The sequence below is a fragment of the Notolabrus celidotus genome, chromosome 11 (genome assembly GCF_009762535.1).
Source record: "Notolabrus celidotus isolate fNotCel1 chromosome 11, fNotCel1.pri, whole genome shotgun sequence".
Taxonomy (NCBI): Eukaryota; Metazoa; Chordata; class Actinopteri; order Labriformes; family Labridae; genus Notolabrus; species Notolabrus celidotus.
The window spans coordinates 28,143,838-28,171,615 of record NC_048282.1 but is presented as its reverse complement, the minus strand read 5'-3'; the positions used below and the strand labels follow the sequence as shown (position 1 = coordinate 28,171,615).

Here is a 27,778-nt window from a genome sequence, read left to right as displayed (position 1 = left end):
CTTTTTCAATATAAATCATCTCTAAATCAATATTTAGTGTCAGCTTGTTTATTTCTTTAGGTGGAAGCCAGGTAATGATCGAGAATTTACTCACCCCTCCAATTTGTATTAGGGTCTTGCTCACCCTGTCAGGATTCCAATTTGCATAACTACTTGCTCACTATACATTATCCCTGACATTGTAGGTTTATGTTTTATCAGAAGATTTTCTCTCCTTTACAAATATGTTTGTCTTTCAATCTGCTGGAGGACTTTATCTCACCTGATGAAAAGGAGGTGGTCCTGCTGGAGTGGCTGAAGCCTGCTGGCATGGTCTGGTAACCCAAGCTGAGCTGAGAGCCGTTGTCAAAGTCATATCCAGCCAGCATCCCCTTCCCTCCTTCCCTGTGGCCCTTGTTTCTGTGGTACCAGCCTTTCAGATGCTCCGCCACCATGGCCTTATGCATGTTTTTGGCCAGCAGCTCGTTTCTGGGCCCCTCTCTGGTTCGGGGCGGCCTCACTGTTGCGTAGGGATTCTGAGAAAGACCATCTGCCCGATCACTGCTGTAATGCCTGAATCTGTCGTGTCCATGATACCCATTCATTTGGTAGGAAGGGTTGACGTTGTAGTGGCCTTCTACATCATTCTCATACACGTAGGCACCGTTAGCGTAAGGCTCCATGTCCGGGCAGGGGTATCCGGAGACGTAGTAGGCACTGGGTGTATAGTGTGCAGGGGTCTCACAGGAGTAATTACAACCAGAATGGTGCTGGACCAAGTTGGGCATACTCCCAGTATTTCCATAGACTTCCACCTTCCTGTGCATACGATGCATGGTGGAGTTTCGGGAGTCCAGTGTACTGTAGTGGGAGTTGGCCGCCCCGCAGTAGTCCAGGCTGGACTGACTGGTGTAGGAGGAGCAGTCCTCCAACACCTCAGTGCTGTTGCTACGGTGGGCCGGAGACAAGATAAAGATGGGCTTCTCTGAGTCTGTGTCTTTTCTTCCATGGGGCTGGGACTCCAGACTCCCGCTGCGGTGCCTGAAGCAATGAGGAGACCCCTCCGACCTGAGAGAGGACACAACTTTAACTCCCAGAGGAACAAAATGAGTCACTGCATAACATTTCTCTTTTAATTAGAAAGGGATTTGTGCGAGAGTTTGTTAAAGGTTAGTGTATTGGAGAGGAGTAGGGATTTTGAAAGGAAAGGGTTGAAAATGCAGGGTTCACACCTGAGCTGGCTGCTGCTGTAGGCATTGCGGGTCATAACCGGGGTGGGCGGCATGCTGCGTGGATCTCTCGGAGGTCTGGGAAGGGTTTTATAAGGACTACTGTGAGTGGAGGAAACCTCTCTTGGATTTTGGTAGCAGTGGGAAGCCTCCTGGCCTTCACAAGCTAATCTAAAAGGGTGTGGTAGTGGGTGTGGATCAAACATAAAAGAAAAAAAATGAAAAGGTTGGGATGTGAGGAAAGGAATGAGGCTGCAAACATGACACAGCAAATATCGTGGTCTCTGCCAAAACATGATATCATTGCTTCACTCGGGGAACACTTTGGCTTTTCAATGAAACTGAACATTGTGCAACAAGGTGAACATGAGATCATGTGGTAACAATTATGTGGATGGGGGGGCAGGAAATGTGTTTCCCAACCTGCTGTGGTTCTTGTTGTGGTGGTTTTCCCGCTGACATCCCGGCCTCTCCACGTCATAGTCTGCTCCCAGTGATCGCATCGGACTGAGCTGAGGGGAACCTTGGACCGACCGGGACCGTGGCCTCTGACTTGCACTATCTGAGTCATCTGAACACAAAGGCAACAATACTGATACTTGTTCTTTACAAGTAGTCATTATAATAATTGTAATTGCAGCTCATTTGATTTTAATGCAGTAGATCGGGTTTGTCTTACTCACCATCATCCAGTGGGAGACTAGACAGAGAGCTGCAGTCTGAGCGGATGAGTTCGTCTGAAGAAGCAGAAAATAAAATATTGTTTACTACCAGATTATATTGCAACATGATATTCCTGTGTTACAGATCAACCTGCTTTGTACCTGCGATGATGACCGAAGCTCGCTGTGTCGGCTTTTTTCCCTTCTTGATTCTATATTGGTTCATCTCATCCTCTATCTGCTGGAGTTTGTGCATGGCATCCAGACAGTTTCTCCTCCTCTTCTTCTTCACTGTTTTGCACAGCTCTGCTTCATTCGCCAGCTTCTTGGCCGCCTCCACAATCTTTTGCTGCAGGGCGAACCTGCTCTCCAGGTTCCTCAGGAAAGGATCCTGCACCAAACACAGACAGCACAGAGAAAACAATGAGAGACACAGTTTCATCAGATAAAACCTGGTATTTGCTCATCCATGAACTATATATTGAAGAATTAAAGTTAAACTTTTTATGTTTAATAGAAATAAATAAACTCTTTGTAATGAGCTGCAAATGCAACACTTTATGTCCCGTACATGAAAAGTGAAGTGAAGTGAAAACAGCTGACAATTCCCATTTTTTCCTTGCCAACACATTCCATAAAAAAAGGCCAAAACCAATTAACTTAAAGTTTGTCTCTCAATATTTTCTAACCTCCCTACAGTGTGAAACTGGGCCTGAGGCCAGTTAGTTCTTTCGGAGGTCGTAAATCTTAACAGACACGTCATGAATATGAAATTTCTCTGATAGGAGGGGCTGGCACATTTGTTGGCGACAGTTTTCAGCTGCGGAAATGGTGTGGCAGTAAGTATTCGCTGCACCAAAATAGTAAATGTGGGTTGACATGGAATGAAGTACAATGCAAATGTCTATTGGGACAAAGGAACAGCAACACCCCGTGCAACAGTGTGGCTCATCTGTGCAGTTTGAACAGCTTTGAAGAACAGTGGAGCACAATTAAACCAAAAATAAGCGATAGGAAAACAGAAAATAGTTGCGTGTAGGATGAGTTCATTGTTGGCTGTGGTCTTGAGTTTAATACAGTAAAGTCAACACATCTAGCCTTTACCCTAAAAATGAAAAACATGAGCTTCTGAATATGATTAAAGTGGATAAGGTGAATACAGACCTCATTGTAGGGGAAAAGGTCATCTAACTTGAAAGCGGTGCCAACTCGCCGTCGGACCTGTGGCGGTCTCTCACCTGATGAGAGGGGATACTCTTTTGGCAGCTTGCCAGTGAGCTCCTGAAAACACAAAACAACAGGCCCTCTAAACACTCGGTCCAAGTGAAAATAACAGCAGAAACCATCAATCTGGCAGCTGTACAGCAACGCAGTGTAATACTGGGAGTTCAGCCTACTAAATGTGGCTCTTGAAAAATACAGTCCTAGTAAAAGAGGAGTTGTAAAACGGAGGGTTTCTTACCGCCTCTCTCAGGCAAATTTTCTTCAGTTCTTTTGTCTTCTTTGTCAGAATGTCTTGGATCTCTTGCTCTTTTTTCCTCAGCTCTGAGAGTTTCTCTTTCTTCTGTTCTTCACTCATTTCAGAGTCTGCAGAGCCTGGAAGAACAAAACTATGACTATCAGCCAGCATTGCTTACAATACCTTTAGATTAATCTCCTCAAACTTCAACATGTCACCATAACTTTTGAACAAAAATAGCTCAGAGTTTTTTCTACATAGCTCAATAAGAGGGACTAAGAAAGATAAAAATGATCTAAAATTAGGATGTTGTTGTAAAATCATGCACTGAAAAGACATGTTTCTTAAAAAGAGTTATAATAGCTTACCTGTAGACACTAGGCTTCCATTGCTGGCTGTTATTAAGTTATTCTTCAGTCCTCCATCTCCCAGTCTAGTAATCTTTGCTCCTCCGTGCTCTGTGAGATCCATGGCAAGTTCCTCCAAACTTCTTGATGTTCCTATTTTAGACTAAAAGAGCACAGAAGAAAATGTTAAAAATAAGATTTAAGACAGATGATAGATACGTTTTAAAAATAATATAGTAGTGACAGATAGCAGGCTTACTTTGCTTTGTTTTCTGTCCAAGTAGAACTGGTGTTGGCTAATAGCCATGACCCAAATGGTTTTAATCAAAGAATGGCTTGCATACCACGTGTGTATGAGTAGGCCCGTCTGTCCAAATGTGCGTTTGGTTACTGCTCTCCTGTAGGAGGAAACGCACCGAAAAAAAAAGGAAGTCAGATATTTGGAAAGAGACACGTGGACGCTTTCATGTGATAAAAGCTGAAGAGAGACGCTTTCTTCGTTAGCAAAGGCAAAACAAACCTGTACTGTTCAGGAATTCTAAAGTACTGTAGAAGCTTTCCTGCTGCTCACCTGTGTGGATCATTAACTTCCACAGCAAACTTCTTCTCCCGAAAGTACAAGTTTTCCAGCTGCTTCCACTGGTACAGCTGGAGGTTAAAATGAGAAATAACAATGTTAAGGGGAATTACACTCTGTAGCTCAGAACATGAAATGAGCAAAGACAAGTTTAAGGTCAGGAATAAGGGCTCTACAATCGTCACTTTCATCCATTTATCCACATTAACATGGCCATCATAAACTATTAGGTGATACAACATGAACTGCAGGTGTTTTGGCCTGCATGTTCCAACCACAGTCATTAAAAAAAGAGCCAGACTGACACGTGAGCTATCATTACGGTCTGAACCGCAGAGCATGCCAAGTCTGCAATAATGCAGGTGTTAAAAAATGAAGAAACGCCACAAGGGGACATTACACAAAGACTCATCACAGCTTATAATGCTTTCCATGGCTCATCACGTCTCCCCACATATCAGCCAGGTGCTCCCTGACAGATGCAAGATATGAACAATCTATTTGGGTGAGTGAGTCACTGTGTGTCTGGACACAATCTTGATGAGACATCGAGTCACACAGACACAGAAAACGGTACAACATGTGAAGGCTTTAGGGAGTTTTTGAACACTTCACAAAGCTGCTATATGTTTAACATTTTAGAAGAAGAATGGTAAGAGAAACAAACACCTTGTTTTCAAGAAAAATCAAAATATATGGATTGGTTAACATGCAAATCATTAGCTTCTATTCAAAGAACTACAGATTTGTAAAACTTGCAGTATTTTCTTCAAAAGTCAGCCACACAGAGATGTGTATTATCCAGTCTTACCGGTATAAAAGATGTTCATGAGTCCTGTTTCCTAAGTTTAAATCCTCACAGGCTTTGTTGTCAACACAAACACATACTCTGTTTCTTCTCGTGTCAGCTCCTGACTTGTCTCCTCAGGTATTCCCAGAACACGCATGATAACGCCCCAAATCCAGCCCCTCTGCCTTTGACATCACCAAATCCCTCCCTTTTTTCCCCCTCTCCAAAACACACAACCAGCTGCTTTCTTGCACAATTATTGGAACACACAAGACAAAGATGGATTGCACCATGTCAAGTGATTACCAGGCTTGAACAGGAAGACTGTGCCAGTAATTTAATGTGCATTGTTCAGAAGTTTCCAACTCAGCATTTCACTGCAAGTTTGCACCCAGCTGCAGAGGCAGACGAGAGTGACACACTGGACAGCATAGCTGACAGATCACTCATATGGGTGTTTCTTCTGTCAACTCACAAGCTAAAACAACACACGTGAAACCAGAAAAGCAGGTTTAAAATGTACAGTATGTATTACTCTGAAAGACAGAACTCGCTAGCATAAGTAAGTAGCATAAGTCAGCTCTCCAGACTGATTTTTCTGTAAATTTTCAAGTCTGGCCTCGTCTGCTGCAGCTGAAGCCCAGCCTTTGTTAAGGTGAAATGGATGATGCATGACTATGAGCTGGTGAATCACCACTCTATGTGCAGCAGCAGCAGCAGCAATCTTTACCCTGATCCTGTGCTATGATACCTACAGCCAGATTGGAGAGGGAGGAATATGAGGAGTTATTTTAGAAACGGAGCAGCGGGAAATCTTTACCTTTCGAGGCTTTAATTTGTCCTGCAGGTCATACTGCCCGATGCCCTTATAGCTGAGCCCAAGCCACCACGGGATCCCTTGTTTGTCCTGTCATGCAAGAACACAGCTTGATAGTTGACTCAGTGTCAGGTATAACAGCTGCCATTTCCAATAAATCACAGCAGAAAACCTACCTTGACTTTGTAATAATGCACGCCATACGTGGGCAAGGATTCCACTAACGTCAGATACCTAGAACAAAAACAGTTTTATCAAAACCATCAGCCGCTGTAAAAACATCTGCATGTGGTTTGCCTTGGAAACCCACAAAAAGACAGAACGGGGAATTTGATCTGAGTGATTCACTGGACTGCAACTGAAGACGAGATATTGATTTCTATCAGATGATGAGAAAAGGCGTGCCAGGCAGAAAGCGAGTGAGAACAGGGAGGAGTAATAGAGGTGAGAGGGAGATTAATGGATCTAAGGCTTAATATCACTCATTGTGTAATTAAAAGCGTTGAACCAATTACAGGCCTTCACATTTGTTTTAATACTTACTGCACAATAGCCTGTCCTCGTGAGACTCCTTTCAGCTTTTTGTAACATTCAATGACTCGATCCTCGCTGCAGTGTCACAGAAACAAGACATCTTTTTAGATTTAACACGTCATTAGTGTTTTATACTCAACATGTGTAAGCCTGGAAATGACCAACATTACATTAATCAAACACATTGCAAAAGGAAAATACCTCCACATTCAATCTCCAATCAGTGTCTTCAAAAAACATCTTTTTTTATTAAATTAGCATCTTTCTAATGTTAAGCAGTTCCAAAAAGCTAAATGAAATCCATAAAAAATCAATAAAAGTCTTTCTGGTATGAAAGATTTTTCAGAAAGCTTTGTAGCTAGCTGGCTAGCATAACTAACAACACTTATGGCCAAAACATATTAACAAAACCAGCCTTTTTTAGCCCGCTCGCTAGTTGAAGCTAATCGCATTTAGAAAGCAACAAAAGCCTTTGTTTAATAACACTGATGACCTGCTTACACACTACTGCAAGTTGACCATGTATCACTGTCTAAGCTTTTGTACACTAGCTCAGGGATTCCCAAAGTGTGGGTCACGAGACACAAATGGGGGGTCTTGAGATGTCTTCCAGAATGTTTTTTTTTTTATCTAAAAGTTATCTAAAAATATGAATTCTTTTTTTATTCTTAATTTTTTTTTATTTTCCTTGTTTTCTCATGTTTATATTCCTTTTTGTTTGTACTGTTAATTATTATTATTTTTGTATTTTTTTGTATTTATTTATTTTTCTTCTCTTTGTTGGTTTTGTATTACTTATATATAATTTGTTAACTTGGGGTGAACAAAGAAATGCAGAAACATTTTTAAAAAAAAGTTGAATGACAAAAGTTATCTAAATTTAGTACATTTTGTCCATTTATAGTAAAAAAATATGGACAAAAATAGTAGCTAAACTTGAAATAAAACCATGAAAATATAAAATGTAATGAGTTTTCTGCCTTTCTTTGTTGCCAGATGACTCCTAAGTTTAGGGTTAGTGAACAGTTAATTATCAAAAGCATCATTAGCAGCTGGTTAATGCACAGGAAACACAGCCACATGCTCATATAGGTAGGCTGATTTTCTGCAGACCAGCTAAATGAAGCCACATTAAACCACTTCAAGGGACAGTGGGGGTCGTAAGTCTTTGGCACCTATATTTCGGGGGTCTTGGGCTGAAAAGTTTGGGAACCCCTGCACTAGCTTATACATTTTTGCTTAAAATCATGCTCACAAATTTAGTTAGCTTATGCTTGACTCCATGTGTCTGCCCAGCTTTATCTTCAAGTCTGTTGTCTTTATCAAGGATAACAGATACTAGACTTCACCTTGTATTCTGGACATTTGGTGTATAAATGCCCTTTGAACCTACCAGTATGCTAGTGATGGATGTTCCTTGAGTACTTTAGTGGGAAGAGTGGGTAGTTTCTTCAAGTCTGCTCTTGTGTTGTCGTCACTGAAAAAGAAAAAACATTTTGAAAACTTAAATCGGTTATTTCCTCTGCTTAGATTTTTCATCCTTCTGTACATTTTAATAGTGGAAGAATGTAAACTTTCCTAGGTATCTTTAAGTAGGCTTATATTTTGATGATCCCCTTCTCAATAACTGGCAATTTCATAATGGATTTCTGCTTATTAGTGGATATTATACCTTAATTAAATAGCAGCAATACTCAAGTAAGCCAATGATTAAGCTCCAAAATTCACTCACATTTTAGCTCTGTTTTTGGTCTCCACCAATTAAAGAAAAAAACTGTCTTCCACAGTGGTCACCCAAACCAGTCTTGTGAAAGCATGTGATCATGTAGCCATAACATCTAAATAATAAGAGTTATGTAACTGGACATTGTTTCTTTACGTGTCGGTTAGTATGACTCCCTGCCGCAACATGGAAGCTTTTGGTAAATCAACTGATGAGTCATACAAACCCAAGGTTTTCACCAAGGTCAGTGTCCCATGTGAAACCAAAAGTAGAAGTTGAGTTATTTTATTGAATGACATATTTGCCACATAGTCAACTTCCTTTTTTTATAGCTTCTCTGAAGGACCATCTTCAAAATGAAAGTACATTTTTTTCTTTAGGTTTCCATGTAGCTTTGGTTCCTAATCCTTGACAAAGAGCAATCATTTCACATTAGCATTAATAATATATCTGATAACAAATTGTGTTGCTTAAAACTTAATAAGACTAGGGGAATGCTTTCACAGTTTGTACACAATATTACATTTTTCAATAACACTGATGTTGTTTAATGCTACATGATCTGTATCTTACAAAACAAATAACTTTATCAGGCCGGTGGTCAAAGCCAGGTGTTTTCCTGCATTATTCCCTGTCAACACTACATGTTTACCCTCAAAAGCAGCTCTGTTCAGTATGGACAATAGTTGCTCTCTGCAATGCATAGGTTCCTCTGCTCCGCAACGCATGACTTCTATCATCACTATGAGATTCATTAGCTGCCTGGTGCAAGCTCCTCAGCACTCTGTGGTGAGCCTCACATAACACTGCTATTGATTTTTGTTGTCTGCACTCTGCAGAAACAAGTGACCTATTGAATGTCTTCGCTGAAAGCTTGCTATTAACTTGTCCTGCTGCTGTTAAATACTTCTTCCCCGGCTGATAATGCGCTCTTACCTCGTGTAGTCCCCCTTCGCCTCCTAGTGATAAAAAAAATGCATCTTATCAGATTACCCGTTGTAAATATTTAAAAGACAGCGATTAATGTATGTAAATGAGTTTATTAAAAGCACTAACCTGCAAGGCATTCGCAGCTAATTTGAAGACGTTATCGCTTTCCACCTCTATAACCTCCTGAGAGACACAAGAGATGAACAGAAAAAAAAATCAGCATAAAGGTATAAGGAAGCTTTCCACATCCAAAGATAGAATCATCTCTGTGTTGCTTGACAGTAACCTCAGCTTGTTCTCCCAATGAACCCTTGTTTCTTTTTTTCTTTTTTACTTTCTTAAAACCGTCTACTTTACATTCCAGCCAACAGAGTGAGAAAACTGTACCCTGCAGCCACTGTCTGCTGAGCTGAGGTGCTACAAGGGTCCAGAGACAGTGAATCATCAGCAAGCTGCTAAAGGAGAAAAAAACTACTGGCAGAGAACATTATATATCGCTGAAACCCTCAGGAATGCAAGAGAAAAAGACTTACATTATAGACAGCAGATTTTGCGTTCAGGAAGAATAGCTCCACGGTTATGATGTCCCTAAGCTGTGTTATGCTTTCAACATAAAACCTGAAAAAGATCAAAGCAGATGTACACAACAATTTACAGGTTAAACAGCTTGTTGGACATCTTTCCTCACTGTGGAATTTTTTTGTAAGGAGTGTGATGTGTGTAGGTTTGATGACAGTTTATGATGTTGCAAAAAAAGCCTAAAAAACTCACTCTACATTCTAATACTATCATCCATCAGTTGAAGTAATAAATAAATCTTTCAGACAGACAGGAGAGGAACCCTTGGATATATTTTTGACAGCCACCAGCTTTACTCAGTGTCAACAAAGTAGCACTCCCTACTGGACAGAAAGTGATTTGCATGAAAAAAATTGTGAATTATTACCTGACCAGGAAGTTAAGAGAAATGGTCCCTGACTTCTTGGAAAAGTCATGTTCAAGAACCCTGCGGTCCATCTGCAACCATTTACGCTGACCACTGCAAAAGCAAGCAGACTGGGGCATCAGAACACTGTGTTTTGTACATACACACACACACACACACACACACACACATCTGTAAATATTTAGAGCACTAAAAAGGCAGTAAACTTAACGATTTACATACTTGTCATCAAAAAATGCGAGTCCAAAGAATTCCTTCTCTTTGAGGTTGAAGTGGGAGGTAACCAAGTCGAGGAGTTCGTACGACAGCAGCTTGGGCTGTGGAGGACATTCAAGATTGAGTTTGATAACTGCTGTAATTAAAAAACAAGATAATCACCCCAATTGAAATTATTCAGACATTCCTCTCTGAAAATCTGCAACAAGTACGTGAAAGAGTCCTTTTTCCCTCTCCCAAGAGAAGTAAGACTTGAATGTCAACAAGAGAGCAGAGAGTAACACTCGAGTGTGGATTAAGTGTTGTGCTTAATGATACTTCTGCAGATATTACTCCAGGTAATCCTCCCGAAGGGTGAGCTACAACCCAGTAATACACTTTTCTACTGAACCCATGACCCATCTTCTCCCTGCTGAATCACTCTATGACATTGTTATTTCCAATCTGGGGGCATGAAAATCAAGATGAATACAACTTTCTGAGAAACATGATTGCTTATTTACATGTCTTGTAGATACAGAGCAATATTGGAATTATACTTTCAGGTCAGTTATTGATCAGCCTCCATATTGCTTTTCTTTTAGCTCTGTTTTTGGCCTCCACCAGCTCTTGAAAGGAAAATCTGGCTCTTCATGTGTTAAATACTCTATTATATGTTCAACCACATTAAGACTCATGATAGGTTGTGAAATGCCCATAAACTGGGGCAGAAAGTTAGTAATTACTTACTTACTTTTACTCACGATTTTTCTGTAGAATATATTGTTCTTTGCTAAATATAACAAAGCACCAGTTAATGAGTAAAAAATAGCTAACTGCATGGCAGCAAGCTGATTGGAGGACATCTCCACACAGCAAAAAACAAATCTAACCATGAGCATGTATCTCCATTGTACTCAAAATATCTCATTCCACTTAATTAAAGCTACATGACAGGTCCAAATATAAATCTTACTTACTGCAATATTTTCTTAAAACGTTTGTTGAAATAAGTGTTACATCTTGTTTTAAGAATAGTGTCATTTTGCAGCAGTTTTTGCTCATTACATTCATGTACGTCCTGGCTCATAATAACAAGCCTCTGCATAGCAAGTAATTACTACAGTGCAGGGACGATCTACAAAGTGCAATGCTTACAAAAGATGCTGCAATTATATTCAATAACTTCACCCTGGATTGATGCAGAGTCAAAGTCACTCCACACATTAATGCTGATGGTTATATTAAAACAATTAGCTTGGGAAATATGCTTTGACATAATTTGAGGGGTAGTTTTACTTCTACTTTGGTAAAACTATCATTAAAGTAACTATACTTTTGCTTAAGAAGAATATTTCAGTACTCTTTCCACCAGTAGCCATAAAATGTAGTAATTAATATTTATATAAGTGGACATGGATCTCCTTTTTTTTATGTTGTTACGTGTCAGTCTGTGTGACTTCCTGCAACATCGGAGCCTTCGGTAAATCAGGCGATGGGTCATACAAAACCCAGGATTTTCACAGAGGTTAGTGTCTCATGTGACACCAAAAGCCAAAGTTGAGTTATTTTATGTAATGTTAGAAATGTCACGTATTTAACTTCCTTTTTTCACAGTTTCCCTTAAACACTGTAAACTGAAACAATCTTTTCTCCTAACCCTGTGCATGTTGCTCTGGTGCTTAATCCTAACCAAATGACAATGTTAGCCACGTCTTTGAACACGTGAAACACTCATCGACGGGTCAGATGATAGTTCTTTCTGGGATCATCATCACCAGAAAGATGTTTTTGTGTCATTTCATCAATGTCTATTTTTAAAAGTATCGATTGTAACCACTTTAAGCCCGGAGTATTCATACCTGAACCAGCAGCTCCAGCTTTCTGTCATCCAGCAGCAGCACTTGGCACAGCCTGCCCTCAGTCATCTGCAGGAAGAACAGAAGGAGGAAGTTCAAGACAAAGATAGCAAGCTGTTCATCATAACAAGTCACAATGACACTGAGTGTTGGTAATGTTTTCACAATAGTGACAGCACAGAATACAAAAGGCCGGATTAATCTTCAACACTAAATTATCCAGAAAAGGCCAAACAGAGTTAAGTTTTTCTTTTTTATTATACCATGTGTGCTTTCAGAAGCCAAACTGATCAAAAGCCTGGAGGTAAATACAGACAAAAGAGCTCACGTTGTTTTCCACAATAAATCCATTGTCTCAAGGATTTGTTGCCGTAGCAACTAAAGAAGGATTTGAAGTCCCATTTTGAACGTTTCAGTCATCTTTCAGCCTCTCAGCCTTTGTAGCACGTGAGACAAGAAACACCAACAGGCCAATGTAACTTGGTGGATTTATTCAAGGTCTTCATATCAGTCAATTACAGAGAATCTACCCTTTATTTTCAACTATAACTCTCATTTAAACTTCTACTCTCCATCAATTCAACCAAACCTACTCTTCTTTTTACTCTACATTTATATGACATTCATGTATTTGGTGACTTCTGACAGTTTGCAGAACTCACACACGAAATTATGTCATCACTATATAATCAGAAATATGTAGAGTACTTAAAATTACATCAATATCACCCAACTGCAATGTTATCATGATATTCATGCAAGCGTAATCATTATTAAATAATATAAATGTCATGATAGTACATTCAATTTTCAACTTCATGTATTATAAGTTCATTAAGAGCAATATTTGCCACCAAATCCTGTAAAATGTAAATTTAATTCTTAATTTGGAAACAGTGTTCACTTAAAAATGTAATATTTCCCTCTATTGTTTTGTACTTTTGCATCGATATGATCTGGTTACATCATCCATCCCTCCTAAAGACTCATTAAACTTTCCATTAAAACATCAAGCATCAAGTTCCACCCATCATGCAACTGTTTAAAGCAGCAAACCACAACCTGATACCAGACTCCGACTGAACTCTGCATCCATTAAACCCAGATTCTGCTTCTCATTCGAGAACAACAAAAAAGCATACATGTGTTTGTTTACAATCATTTCTCTACACAAACAATGCTTCTGAACACCCAATCAGGTTAACCTACAAAGAAACACTGAAGCTACTGACTACTCAATAAATCCAAAAGCCAGTTAAAATGACAGTTTGAGGTTGACCAGTTTCAAAACAAACCCTGCTCAGGAACTGAAATAAATCGACTAAAAGTCACTCCTAAGATGATTCCCTTCATCTGACAGAATGGAGCTGAACTTCTAACACTGTGTGAACTGAGCAGCTGCTGTAGTACCTGGTAAAGCTCTCCAGAGAGAGCGCAGGTGTAGATACATCCCTGACCAGACTCCATGCTTTCATAACAAGAGTCTCCTCCTGGATCCAGACCCATGAAATTGGTAGCTCTGACTTGAGCAGCAGCATGCAACAGAAGATCGAATTTAACCGGCAACTTGTTCTGTCCCGGTTATTGACCGAGGCCTCTGCTGTGTGTGCGGTGGTGGTGGTGGCGGCTTATACAGTGTAACCAGTTTATGAGAAATCAACAGCTGACTGACTGAGATCAGGCTGGGTCAGACTCCTGACCACGCTTCAGGGTTTACTGCTTCTTAACAAGCACAATTGGGGTCAGACAGGGAGCATAAATGGTCAATATAAAGTAGTTAAGCTTGTCTTTATTGTCTTGGTTGAATTTATAGAGAGCATATTTCACTAGTGTGCTGTTCTTTGGCTGAGCGAGTTTGAATGTAAATATCAGGTTTCTCTTACCTCCTTCTCCTGGACATTTCAACTGATTTATCTTATTCGATAATGGAAGCAGGAGAGATTCCCCCGCTAAAGAGACTGAAACATCTCACCAGGCTTTACCTTACACTTCTCAGTTACTCCTCTCTCACATTGCACTGATAAATGATTAAACAAATTGCCCTGCTTCCTGAATGGGGTGACGCACACTGCTTCTACTGTAAATTACACCATCTGTACCATTTAAACCTGCACTTTGTCAATTACTGCCCCTGAATAATGTGTCTTTCTCAGCGCCACAGCTATAAATCTCCTTTCATGATCTAAATTAAATGTGCCCATTCAATAAATCCAATTACTTCTGAATGTGGCTGTTTGTGACAATCAGCTGGAGAAGTCTTACACTGATGGGAGCTTGAGTTAGTTATGACTGCACCACGGTGAGGTCATACTTAGGTGACTGTAATAAGCATGATATTTCTCCTGGCTGGCATGTACAGTAAAAGCACCGGCCACTAGATGGTGCATTTTTCCTTCTGTGTGGAAAAGTAGTTCACACAGAAAATGGCCTCTTGAGGAATTTTCATAAGCAGTTATTAGCTCAGCTGACGAGAGCCCTAATTCAGCCGGGATGACTGCTAATGCAATATAGATGAAGAGAGCACAAGGAGGAGGAGCCCAGGTTTTTAGGAATCTACACCATTAATCATGTGAGAGCTGTAATCACTACAAGAGACGCTATTTATATCTTACGGAGCAACCCAGCAACCCTGATGAACCCAGCAGTTTCTGTGTCAAAACACACACAAGATACTTCTCCAACACGACAGACAAAAAGCCTGCAAAAAAAAACAGCACATGCTCTGTTTAAAACTGGTGGATACTCTATGAATAGTAGTGTGGTATCAGACCAGATAGCTTAATCATAAAGTAAATTGTGTCACTGCTCTAATCAGACCCTTTGCCTTCAATTGCTACAAATTGCACATTTGAACTCTTGTCATTGTTTTTTTGTAGCAATCAGTCTGTATTATCTGTTGTTTTGTTGTTGCTGTTGTCTCCACTCATATCTTTCTTTCTGTCTCTTCCTCTGTCCTACTTTGACAGACCCATCCAGATGGCTGCCCACCACGACTGTAGTTCTCAAGGTTCCTGCCTGTTAAAAGGAAGTTTTTCCTTACCACTGCTGCCAAATGTTTTCTTGAAGTGGATTAATTTAGTTCTCTTAAAGCAGGAGTTCCCAAACTTTTCAGCCCGCGACCCCCAAAATACAGGTGCCAAAGACTACCCCCACTGTCCTTCAAAGTGGTTTAATATGAAAATGAGCCTACCTATACGAGCATGTGGCTGTGTTTGCTGTGCCGTTATGAATTAACCTACTGCTACTGATGCTTTTGATAATTAACTGTTCACTAACCCCAAACTTAGGAGTCATCTGGCAAAAAGACAGGCAGAAAACACCTTACATTTTCTATTTTCAAGATTTTATTTCAAGGTTAGCTTCTATTTTTGTTTATATTTTTACTATAATGGGTTAAATGTACTATTTTTAGCTTACTAAAAAACAAAAAAACATTCTAGAAGACATCTCACGACCCCATATTTGTGTCTCGCGACCCCCCAGGGGGTCCCGATCCACATTTTGGGAACCTCTGTCTTAAAGTATTATAACAAAGAGTACCTGCTCTTTATTTGAAGTGTCCTGAGATATATTTTGTTATGATTTGAGGCCATGTAAATTCAAATTGATGAATTGATTCACACTGACATAAGAAGGGATGTTCTGAAGTGACTAACTTCGGAGTCGTTTGAACAGATATTTAAATCCAACTTACTGCCAAGTCTTAAAGTAAGAAACCACTCCAAAACAGTTCAAATTGAGCAAAATGTATGTAACATGTCTAAACATGAGGTCACTGAGTCAGTGGGTAAACAATGTCAAATGAATCAGCAGTGTGGCTAAAGTTATCAGAGTTAGCACCATCAGCCATCAGTCTTTCTTGCAGGCTAACATCTACATGCCGGTCCTTGTTACACATTGCTCCACCTGAGTGGAGATTATTAGTATATGCCATTCTAAATGACACAGCCCACATACAACTTTATCTCCTACATCAACATACTGAAGAACCACATTGTGCTATGATCAGTCATCTGTGCTTGTTTATATCCAGGTTGTAGAGCATTATAGTGTTATGGCAGTAGGCATAAACAAGAGCTACAGCTGCAACTTGGCAATAGCTTAGACACAACAAACGACTGATAATTCAGGCCTACAATATAAAAAATATAAACAACTTGTTTTACCAAATACTAATTCTGATGCCACCTTGTAAGGGTGATGGCATTTAATCATTTAGTTGATTAGATGCACACATCTCCGGACATAAGACAAAGAGAACCAGTCAATGCTAACTTTGTGAAGCTTAAACTAGCAAATATTTGGCGTTTTTGCTTCGAAGTGACTTAAACATCAATTGTATGTTAAAGCTCTTCAAGGGACACTAATGCTTGTACTTATAATAATTTGAATAGCTGTACTGGGTATTGCAGTAACAGGGCATCACTGGGTTGATCTATACCCACACGACATATGTCAACATTCACACCAAGTTATGGAAAGCAACATTTCTAAAATTGAAAAAAATACAGGAATAGTTTGACTGGCCCATAGCTACTGGCAGCTGCTAATAATATCAATTCATTCCTCATGATGTACCTGTATTGTTGTAGTGAAGCAGACAATGTGGTTCAGTCTGCCAAACACAGTCTCTATAAAAGGTCCACCTTTGATTCTGTTTGGTCTAAACAGGGATTGAAGCTTTTTTTGTGAAACGACACTGGGAGAAGAGATAAAAGAACCGTCAGTCTTTGTGTTTGTCTCTCCAGAGACTGGACAGGCGCTGGTTGAGTATTGAGCCGCAGGGTTTTGGTTCGTCTCTATAGTCTGCAGCCTGAGGTGAGCATATAGACAGCTTGTTATAGTTTGCTATCGTGAAACATCCCAGTGGAGACTCTTAAAGAGTGCAGATGTGGCTGCTGTAACAAAGAAACCAAAAAATAACTCTACTTCGGACAAGATGGAGAGATGTAAATCTCTAATGATGAATAGATGGTGTTTTGTGCTCTTTACAGTAAAAAAAAAGTGACATCATATCTTGCTCCCGATTTGTATAATAAGCGTACAGAATAATTTCTGTCTCCTGAGCACACTGGCTGTCAGTGTTTAAGACGTCACACTGGTTAAATGTCATGTCCAGACTGCCCCTGTCTTATCTCAGTATCCCGTTTTCATGCATTATTGATGAAGGTTGGTATCACATACAAGTCGGCGTCTGCTCCCTATGCTTACATGTCCTCCTGAAAACACCTGCTACCACTACACTACGCAGGGATGATCATAGTTTGTGAATTTCCCACATTATTTTAGGTTCAAGTTTGCAAGAAAACCTGTGTAGATTGACAATAATAAGATAAAACTAAAAAAATAGGGTTTAAACTTGATCTGCTAACAAACATACCCCAGACATATTACTAAAATCTTCCCAGTTTATTCAAATAGTATAATATTTAATGGTTACCATGTTATGTTAGGACGATTTTAGATGAATTAAGGCTTTTCTATAGCTGTAGATGATGTAACCAACCTGTGACACCTGACCTTGACTCGTAATAATACATTGCCCTGCAATATTAATAGGTGACTTCACTCTACTTGAAAGGTTGATTTTGATATTTGTGATTTCTTTATTGTTTTAAACCAAGGAAAAAAATGTCTTAGCCTTCCAGAGTAAGATCCAATAGGTGTGCTTGCATTGCCCTGGTTACAGAGGCTGCAGGCTTCAGCACTGGCTATCTCAAACATCTTCTGATATCTCATCATGACTCATTTTGTCGGCGGTCAAAACATATCTGTCCACATCATCTCCCAAAGAGAAGCAGTCTGTCAGTGTGTGATATCCGGGAAATTCATGAACACAATGAGGCTCAGGATATTACAGAAAAATTAGAAAGTAAAATAAATATTAATTTTAGTCTTCTGACATTCTACCTCTTTGATATAACAAGAGCAAGCTGCATCACAGAGGAGTGATTCATGTGAATGATGTCATCATGCAGTACAAGTTTTTCATTCCCACCCTGAAAAAGGACGTCTGGACATTGTGATATATTTTCTTGAGGCTGTCCTACAAATGCAAATAGAATCATAGGACATTTCATTAGCGGTCATAGAGACAGGAGCTGCCAGATCTGCTTACATCAGTCTCTGTTAAATATGTTAAATATCTTGGCATTTTGTGTGTTTTCTACAGAGCTGCATAGTGTTTAAAACCCTTAGAGTTTCAGCTGCTGTTGTGAGAACTGACCTTGAGTGATTGTGTCTCTCTTAATAGAAAAACAGCTCCTAAACCAAAGCAGGGACTGCATTTTTATTTAACCTGTCAGGCTAAAATATTCACAAAAACACTTAAGATTTCTCCAAATCCCCTACAAAAAGCTATAAAACACTAGCAAATCAATTCTAAGAATCAATTCTATCTTTGTCAAACACAAAAACAAAGGCTTTTTAAGAATTTATCTTAATACAAAGTGCTGAGAGTCCATATACGTGCTAACTAGCAACTTGCAAGGTGCTGGTGGCCTAGTGGTCTAAGCGCTCCACATACAGAGGCCAACAGTCCTCTTCGCAGGGGTCGCCGGTTCAATTCCCGACCCGACCATTTCGTGCTCTCTCCCTGCATTTCTGGTCTCTCTTCAGCTGTCTTATCAAATAAAGGCAAAAAGCCCAAAAATATAACTTAAAAAAAAAAAACAGCAACTTGCTGTGTTGCGAAACCACAACGCTGCATGCTAAATGCTTAACACAGATTGCTAACATGCTCACAGTGACAGTGCTAGCTTGTTTTTTTGGGATGTGTACTATGTCTCTCCTAAAAGACGAAAAGCTACTAAACAAAAGGAAGAACTGGCGTTTTCATTTAACCTGTGAGGCTAAAATATTCAATAAAATGCTTCTTACGTTCTGTGAATCACCAACAAAGCTTAAAGGTTAAAGGTTATCTATGTCAAAAACTTTGACAAAAGTTTTTTTTTATATATAATTTAGCTAATCAAAAAGGCTTAATACCAAATCCAGAATGCTAACATGCTCAAAATGACAAGCGCTAGCTTGTTAAGCACATAGACTGTATATAAAATAGATGTCATCTCGCTCGGCTCGAAGTGAGGCTTCCATAAAAACTCTTCCCCCTAGTGGCTGGATGCAGTATAGGTCAAAAACTCAGTCTCCCCCATTCATTTGAATGAGGCTGCGGTCAAACTTTCTTTTTTGTTAGTTATTAGAGGTTAAAACAGGGTTTTACATCCGGGTTTGCTTTGATTGACAGCTGCCGTAGAGAGAAACTCCGTAGGACCTTGGGACGGTACGCTGTAGGGCGGAGCTTGTTACTGTGGAAACACAAATTCCCTACTGGAAAATTTAAAAGATGTCTGCCTTCTGGAACGGGATATTTTGGCTTCAAAACCGTACAATGGGAAAAGGCGGAGCGACACTGTCCATTTTATAAACAGTCTATGGTTAAGCAGAGTACTATGTTTGCTTGCTTTATAAAGTTGTATGCTAACTTGTGTTAATTAGCACTGAATCTGGAGGCACAGGTTAAACTCAGTTGTTAGAGCAGGCACCCCATGAACAGAGACTATAATCCTCATCTCACTGGTCTGAGAGCTGGTTCCAACAGTATTTGGTGCATATCACCCCCCCCCCCCCCCCCCCCCCCCCTCCCTCTACACACATTTCCTGTCTCTCTCAAACTCAAGTAAAATAAAGGCCAAAAAAAACCTTGGAAATACCATTACTGCAAACACAAGTATTAGACAGATTACAATTTTGACTAGCTGATAGCACTAGCATAAAAGCTAAAGGGTAACCAAAGCTATTAATTCATCATCCAGGGAACATGGATTTCTAGATTCATGAAAATTTCATTAAAGTTCATCCAGTTGTTGTTGTGACATTTTCACATGAATGTCAAACTTAATGTCAGCAAATAGAATATTTAGGTGAATACATTTTTGACATTTTTAGGAAACAGTCACAGAGTTTCCACTTAACAAGGCTTCCTGTCATTCTCATAGTCTTTACTCAATGCTATTTGATTTTCCCTCCTTCTTTCATACACACACTCATTCTGCCCAGCCCATCAGTGCCCTCACCTCCCTGCCCACCTGCTTACCAGTCTCCAAATCGCTCATTAGTCTTTTTAATATACTGGACCTTTTCCATTGTATAGTTGCCAGTTCAGCTTCATTACTCCACCTTCTTGCCTAGCATTTTGGTTTATGGTGTTCCTTTGGATTTTTCACCTGAACATGGGACCAGCGTGCCTACCTGCCCGTCTGTTTCTTGATACCCATTTACCTGCCTGTCAAGCTACCTGAACCTGCCTGAAGGTCATCCAGTGAACAATAAATTGAACCAGTTTGCCTGTAATCCTCTGTGCTTGGGTCCTACCTTCATGCCTGTCTGCACTATCAATCATGGCATCACTTGGTTGTCAATCTAGGCATGTGGTTACTTAACAAAAGCACTTCCTTATTGCTCAAGACATGTCATATTTAAGTATGCACATCAAGTGTAGTAACACACAATGTGGACTATTATATTATTTTTCACCTGGAAGCAGTGCTAGCAGAGAAGAGAGGGTGATAGAAATGATCACATACTACATACAACAGACTCAAGCCCCCTAATTTTGGTGAAGTTTCTAGATGGACAACGCCCAAATCCAGGGGTTGGATGGATGAAGTTTGATCCACAGTGCCAAATGGGTGATTCCATCAGGAGCACAAACTCCTTCAGTTCAGAAATGATACTTTTAAAGCAAGCAACTGATTTAAAACATGCAGAGGCTCTTGCTGCTCTGCCACCAGTTGCCCTCATTATCTGCATGGGTTTCCAGCTGTCCCCACTGGCACTCCTGATATCAAACTGCAGAGTTTTATTGGAGAGAACTGCAGTGACTTTCTGCAGAGCTCAGGGACGAAGCAGTGAGGCACGGACGTGAAGGGGTGGAGAAAATGGAACATGACCAAATTGCTTGATGTGGACCAAAGACCAGCGTGTCTGCAGAGACTGAAAATCCTCATGTTATCCCAGCATTGACAGGGATGCAATCATGTTATATTTATTGTCTTCACTTAGTTTGAAAACGTAGGTCAGTGGATATTTTGTGACTGCAATAATCTGTCATGAGTAATTTAAAAAACTCTAGCCCCAAATCCTGGCTTGCCAACCTGTTTCACTTCAGTAAAGCTGCCTCAGCTTCTACTTTATTATATCATCCTTAATCCCACTGTGGTAAGTGTATGACTATAAGATTACACGTCCAAAAATAGATCCTCTCTCTCTGTCTTTAGCACATTTCTCAGAAGGTCTCAGAGGCTTTGATTTCTAAATGGAAGGTTTCCAACTGAGTGCCGAGACATTTCTCAGCCGCCTCAAACAGAGAGAGGAGCATCTCTGCCTTGTTAGGCTCTCCAGCTGACAAGTGAGAATGTTCATGGGGAAAAAATATATTGAATCCAGTGCTGACTTTAATGAAGTGGAGGATTAAACCAGACCTAAGCGCCTTGAAAAGAGTTTGTGAGACAGTTGACAGGCAAGACGAATGACATAGGACATCCTCCTTTCCAACACAGGAAGAGCAAACAAAGTTTCATGCTGCACACGTGTGTCATAAAGACGCAAGCATCACAACAGCAATTCCTGTTTACAATCTCTGATGCTTTAAATACACCAAGACATGTGGCTCTTCCTCTAACTCTGAGGAACATCAGCAGGTCATTGACAACCTTTGCAGGGTTCATCTTTGTTTGTCACCAGTGGAGGAAAGCAGAGAACATGCCAGAAAATTGAGATTGACAAGGGAGTGAAGGCCTTCCTGCACTAAATGTAGAACAACTACAGCCTTAGTAAGACATGGCTTAAAATGCTTTCCCACATTTGCAAATTACAAACACAACAGAAACAGAATGAAATGCATTAAATAAAACACAAATGTGAGCTATAACAGAGGATTTCTTTTACATGCTGGCAGGATCCAGAGAGCTGCAAAAGGGTTAAGATGATGATTCATCCAGCATTTTTTAATATTCACCCTACCTCACACTGCCTATATCAGTCTGCTTCTTCTGAATACACCAAATCATCTTCAAAACTACTTTTTTAACTCAATCACACATCTTAAACTAGCACCTCTTACTCACACAGTACCCAATAATGAGACAAGCCCACCTCAGGGCCAGTTTCCACAGTGCAGGGAGAACAATGAATGAGCTGCTGTGGGGCTCTACAGAAGGTACTGAACAAGGGGTGGTTTCTACCTGCAGCCCCATCATGACTACACTGATGTGTCAAATGAATCCACACAGCTCCTTGTTTCAGTGAGGAAACACGCTTCACACACAGAGCCAAACCCATGCTGCTGTTATTTCATTGATGCTCTCTCTCCCCGGATCACACGCGACCGACGCTCGGTCTACTTTGTCTCCCATGAACCGGGTTGAATCGGCTCCATCGTATCATACACAGCCTTACCTTTGCACCCCTGATATCCAGCTGTCGTTATCGATAAGGCAGAATCTTCCCCTGCATAGCTAGCCGATCCTTTCTCCCCTGTTCAGCTTTCTCCCTGTCTGCTTTCTGCAGAAAGAGGAGCCGCCGTGCAGCCGCTGTGCGCGCTCATCCTCCGGTACAACTGTAGCGCACACACCCGCCTCGTATCGAGCCACACTCACCACGCCTTCACCCGCCGGCTATTATGTGAACAAGCCCCGCATCCCCTCCCTTCCTCCCTCGATCCCTCCCTCCCTCCTCTCCTCTCCTCTCCTCTACCCTCTCTCTCGCTCTCCCTGTCATCCAGCAGCTGCCGGCCGGCCTTGTTCACAGTATCTTCCCGCTACAATGAGGTGCGATAACCCCAAAGGATCCTCTGAGTCTGCGTCCTCAATATTAAGAGTGAGACGCTATATCACAAGAACGAATGTATCTATAACATGCTTTGTGTAATGTCACATAGGGAAGGGTTTCTGATCGATCAGGTGTGACCACTCATATCGCCATGACCTTATCACATTGTGTAAGATTGTGTGTTAGCCCCAGTTCTCAAATTTGTATTGGTGCATTTCCACCAAGAGTTCCAGGATCTTTTAGCCCCCAGAACTACTTTACCCTGAACTAAAAGGTTCCTGTGCCCCCATTGTTGTCTGCGTTTTGACCGTGGCCTGAAGTCCAGGGTAGATTGTGCAAATCAGGCCAGGAGAAAAAAAAAAAATTAAATAATATTTTGAAATCTTAATAAAAAACTAAACTAGTATGCATTCCCAGGAACTCCTTCTGTTTCAACAACTGTGTAAACTCTGCAAACACAGTAACGTTCAATTGAAAGTCCCAGGACCTTTGAAAAGTACTACCCTCCAAGCAGGGACTTTTCAGGGGGGAGATTATCTATCCCTGAACTAAATTTAGACCCTGCTTCCTCTGGTCGAAACGCATGTAGTTCAGGGGTAAAGTCCCTAGTTCCGGGGTAAAGTTCCTGCGGTCAAAAAACACCTTATGTGAAGTACTCATATTTGTTTACCACAAATGACACCAAATCAAATCTGCAAGAATACCACCAAACTCTGGAGTTGATGTCAAAAGCATGGTGTTCCTCTTACAACTTATCCTACTAGCCGGGTAGGTTATTACAACACTCGGGTAAGTAGCAAATATAAGACAATACAAGCAAAAATAGAGGCCACACCATGCAATATGCTTCAAAAGAAGGTTTAATGAAATAAAAGACCAATCAGGAACAATGTCTCTCTATGAGTGACCATAACTCAAATTCACTTTCTTAGCATACAAAAACAAACCATCCTAACAGTTTATATGCATTATAAATATTGTATACCATAAATACTTTCAAATAACTATGCACATGTGTTAAAAAAGTACATTTGTATGCTAATGTTGAATCAATATATGGCCCAAAAGGCAAAGTAGCCTAGCCATTGTAGCTCAAACATGTAATATGTGATTGATGAAGACATGTGACCCTGAGAGGTCATGCACTAGTATGTTGCTGATGGCATGATAACCACCAAGGAGTGTTATAGCCACCCTTGGACACCCACAGAATCTGCCCCTGCAATAACCAGTGTTGAATTAACGGAAAAGGAGAAAATGAATCAAGTAAAAGTTAAGACTACAGAGTGAGTGTGTAGGTATTGTAAATATTTGAGTTTTAGCATGTATACTTATTGGGTACCTTTTTGTAATCCGCATGTAACCTTAAAAAATGACCAATAAGACAAATGTTACAGTAAAGAGTGAGACATTCAAGTGTTTAAATTATTTAAAAATTACTACTAGACCACATTTTTTCATATTGTAAGGATTGGCTTTTTCATAACATCTTAACAGGTCTCAACATTGACAGTTATAAAAGCGTTTTTGTTTGAAATGAAATCATTTATCTTTTGAAATATTACACCCCAAAATACTTGGTGAAACTATATGTAACATGACAATTTCCTGATGATTTATATTTATGTTAGGTAAGGATTTTAACCTGCACTTCCAGAATACAGCACGTTGGTATAAACTTATTTCTGGTGTTATCACAGGGGGATTTCAAAATTACTTCTGTGTATTCCAGTTCTATGAAATCCCCACTCCTCACAAAGTATTACAAAACAATATGACTCTGTGCATGATTGTGTTTTCCATTACATAAGTCTTTGGTTGTAGTGTAGTATCATCATGTGACCTCACCTCAGCTGCCTTGTTCAAGTGCTGTGGGAACTCAGAAAATAGATGACTGAATATGTGTGACAGTACAAGTTCAGTGTTTTGGCACCTTTCTATAAGTTTTCATAGTGACATTTATGTAACTATAATAATATGTAAATATTATTCAAGTGATTCATCGTCAGGCCAGTTTACAGTTTGTTTTGTGTATTTTTAAGCCTGCTTGGATGCTCTGTATTTGCACAAAGGATTGTTTTTTCAGACAGGCTCTTCATGACCAAAAAATAAGCTGCTTAGGAGGACCTTGCTAGCATGTTAGACACAACACACAGTTTGAACATCTTTTCACTTCAACTGCGAGTATCACTATCGTAGCCGCAATATATAACTAATGAAAAAATAATTATTTTATAGCTCCTGGAAGTTATTTTCAGCAAATGCAATACTATAATTTAAAATAACTGTACCATTAACAGAAGAAAGTTGTCATGTTGAAAACAGCTGAAAATACATTGAGTTACTCTTCTGTTTCAAGTGCCCTTGTTGGCCTCATGTCATGCAGAAAATACACGCCATGGTATTTTAAACAGCAATACTGTGGCAGTTGATATTGTGCCGAGTCAACTATGAACTTAGTGTCACTCTACAAATCAGCCTTCATCTTTGACATTTTCAATTCAAAAGACGAATTACTGCTAAGCAGATTACCAGTGTGTGTTTCACATGTGATATTCACTCTGCTCAGGAGTGACGGTGCCCCTGAAATATTCATTACTGTCTTTACATTTGCTCGGCTGGTAAATTTCAAAAGAATCACGCACAGCAGCTTCTTTAAAGCGCCCACGTACAGGATCCTATTACACATACAGTGTATCCTATGAGACAGCTCATCACGGATAAACTAAAGAGCAAACAAACATTTTTTTAAACAGAAATCATGAATAAGGGTTAAGGTTAAGGGTTTGTATTTCCCCTGCTTAATGCCCTTACAGCCTACAGTAAATGCTGCAGCCTGTCAGCACAGTGAGGCTCCCCGCCCCACCCCCTTCCTCATTCTCTTGGATTTCTGACATCAGACATGAATAAGTATCTCATTAAGATCCCCCAAAACCATCTGCCCAGTGAGTCTCCTCCTTACATGAAGATGCTCCCTTAAACAAAAGAGTGGGATTCCCTCATTGCCCTCGTTATCCTCATTAGGAGCTTAATTCCTCCATCAGTGGCAGGCTGTGTTTTAAATGAATTCTGGAAACTGGAATACATCTAAAACAGTAGGCCTAGTTTTTAGTAAAAAAAAAGAGACATGTTAAACTCTTAACAGATCCAGAAGTGTTCAAATTTACTGTAAACACTTTATTCTACATGCTTGAATCTGATGAGAATGTATGCAGCACGTTGAGTTGAGATTCATTTGAATCTGATTTTATTTTGTGCATGTGCATTATACCATTTCAGACATGTCAATCATATTAAAGTTTAATATGTAACAAATAAATACACATCTGTTAAGAAAGGAAAATTAGAACATAGAAGGGACTCTCCAAAATATGATTGGTTTTATTGTTTGGCACTCAACAACACACAGTCAATATGCTCTTTATGACGACTGCATGCAAGCTGTTTATAGCATAGCCTTAATAAATGTGTGTCCATCTAAGCATAGTCAAATCCTGCATGGCAGATGCTTTATGCAAATGAACCCACACCCATCACAATAGAAGCTGAAGGAGCTCAAAAACAACCTTAACTATATAGCAATTTTTCTAATTTGAGTTTTTAGCTAATATTTACATGTAAAAACATGTATCTAACAACAGATTAAACCGTCTTGTGTTTACTTCGCACAGATATCTTAACATTTTTAAAATAAACTAAGAGGTATAGAACCATTTGGTATCAAGCTTTTTCCAAGAATACATGTAAGAAGCAAGAAAAGGAACAGTTTCTCATGATTTCATTAGGATCATTGTGCTGTAATTGTGATGAACTTGTTATGGGAACTGGCAATTAGGTGTGCTCCTTAACCAATTTTCCATCTTGTTTCCAGATTAACTGATTACAGCAAACATGAAACCTTGCTAATATGCGGAACTCCCGGACACCTTTATCTCACATTACAGGATCTTCGCAAACGGCTTCAGGTCACTTCTGATTGGCTGACAGGCGTTTTCCATGAAAGACACCAAAGTGAAAACAATAAACTGACAATAACTGTCTCTTCACACCTGAGCTGAGGCGTTTCTCTGCTATCGTTGGCCCACATTACTTACAGTTCATGCTCTGTGCTATTTGTCAGCTATGTTTGCTCTGGCTGTCACAGCTTATTAAATCTGCACAACACTGTGTAAACGCTGCTGTATTAGCCCTTCATTATGTCCATGTGTTATCTTGTGGCAAATGGCCAGTGTGTCGATGGACTTTAGCTGTCAGTCTCCAGCACTGCATCTGACTCTGTGTGTTTGTGTGTGTATGCATGTGTGTAGCCCTCATGCAAATGTTGTAATGTCAGTAAGCTTAATGTGTAAACATGGGGGGTGTTGGAAACAACTAGAACATGAGGTGAAAGGTCAGAGAGTAGCTCTATTTGTTGTAAGTGGGTAAAGGTTTAAAGATTACTGTGTGCGTCCAAATCTATTTTTGCTTGTAGGAAATAAAGCTCTTGTATGCTCTTAAACTTTGCAAAGTAACAATGATGTATTTGTAGGTTACAGCTAAATCATGCAGAAAAACTATAACTAGAGTATGAATGATCATGATTATGATTATGAAATATATATCCATCACACCCACTTGGGTGAATTACAAAGGGCATTGTCGTCTACAAACTCTAAGAGACTCACTCAGCAGGAGTCCCTGGGTAATCAGCGCCGCCATTCACCCCTCAACAACACCCAGAATAATATGTGTTGTCTAGTCTATTGTTTATCTGGCTTTGTCTTCTTTGGAGGAATGTGAAACCCTGCCGGTTGAGCATCATGTCTCCAGCTATGAATGTAACTGAGTGCACAACCCTGGAAAAATTCTGATTTTGTTTCCTACTCTATCTTCATATCATCACGTCATTATACACTTCATCT

The 27,778-nt window shown here is 40.0% G+C and overlaps 1 protein-coding gene across 1 annotated transcript in view; it reads right to left on the bottom strand.

Annotated features, from left to right (window-relative positions):
* The window catches only part of frmd4bb (FERM domain containing 4Bb), a 28,778-nt gene extending 5,870 nt beyond the window's left edge, over nt 1-22,908 (bottom strand). The window contains exons 1-21 of the mRNA XM_034694780.1: nt 22,506-22,908; nt 12,051-12,116; nt 10,216-10,310; nt 9,994-10,086; nt 9,581-9,665; nt 9,174-9,230; nt 9,054-9,076; nt 7,788-7,871; nt 6,404-6,469; nt 6,037-6,094; nt 5,864-5,950; nt 4,248-4,324; nt 3,936-4,074; nt 3,698-3,839; nt 3,333-3,466; nt 3,035-3,151; nt 2,033-2,261; nt 1,892-1,945; nt 1,632-1,779; nt 1,212-1,379; nt 263-1,047 (exon numbers count right to left, since the gene is read on the bottom strand). Coding sequence (XP_034550671.1) covers nt 263-1,047; nt 1,212-1,379; nt 1,632-1,779; nt 1,892-1,945; nt 2,033-2,261; nt 3,035-3,151; nt 3,333-3,466; nt 3,698-3,839; nt 3,936-4,074; nt 4,248-4,324; nt 5,864-5,950; nt 6,037-6,094; nt 6,404-6,469; nt 7,788-7,871; nt 9,054-9,076; nt 9,174-9,230; nt 9,581-9,665; nt 9,994-10,086; nt 10,216-10,310; nt 12,051-12,116 — 2,707 coding nt within the window. The 5' untranslated portion in view covers nt 22,506-22,908. The remainder of the gene's footprint in view (nt 1-262; nt 1,048-1,211; nt 1,380-1,631; nt 1,780-1,891; nt 1,946-2,032; nt 2,262-3,034; nt 3,152-3,332; nt 3,467-3,697; nt 3,840-3,935; nt 4,075-4,247; nt 4,325-5,863; nt 5,951-6,036; nt 6,095-6,403; nt 6,470-7,787; nt 7,872-9,053; nt 9,077-9,173; nt 9,231-9,580; nt 9,666-9,993; nt 10,087-10,215; nt 10,311-12,050; nt 12,117-22,505) is intronic.
* Between the last annotated feature and the right edge of the window lie 4,870 nt (nt 22,909-27,778).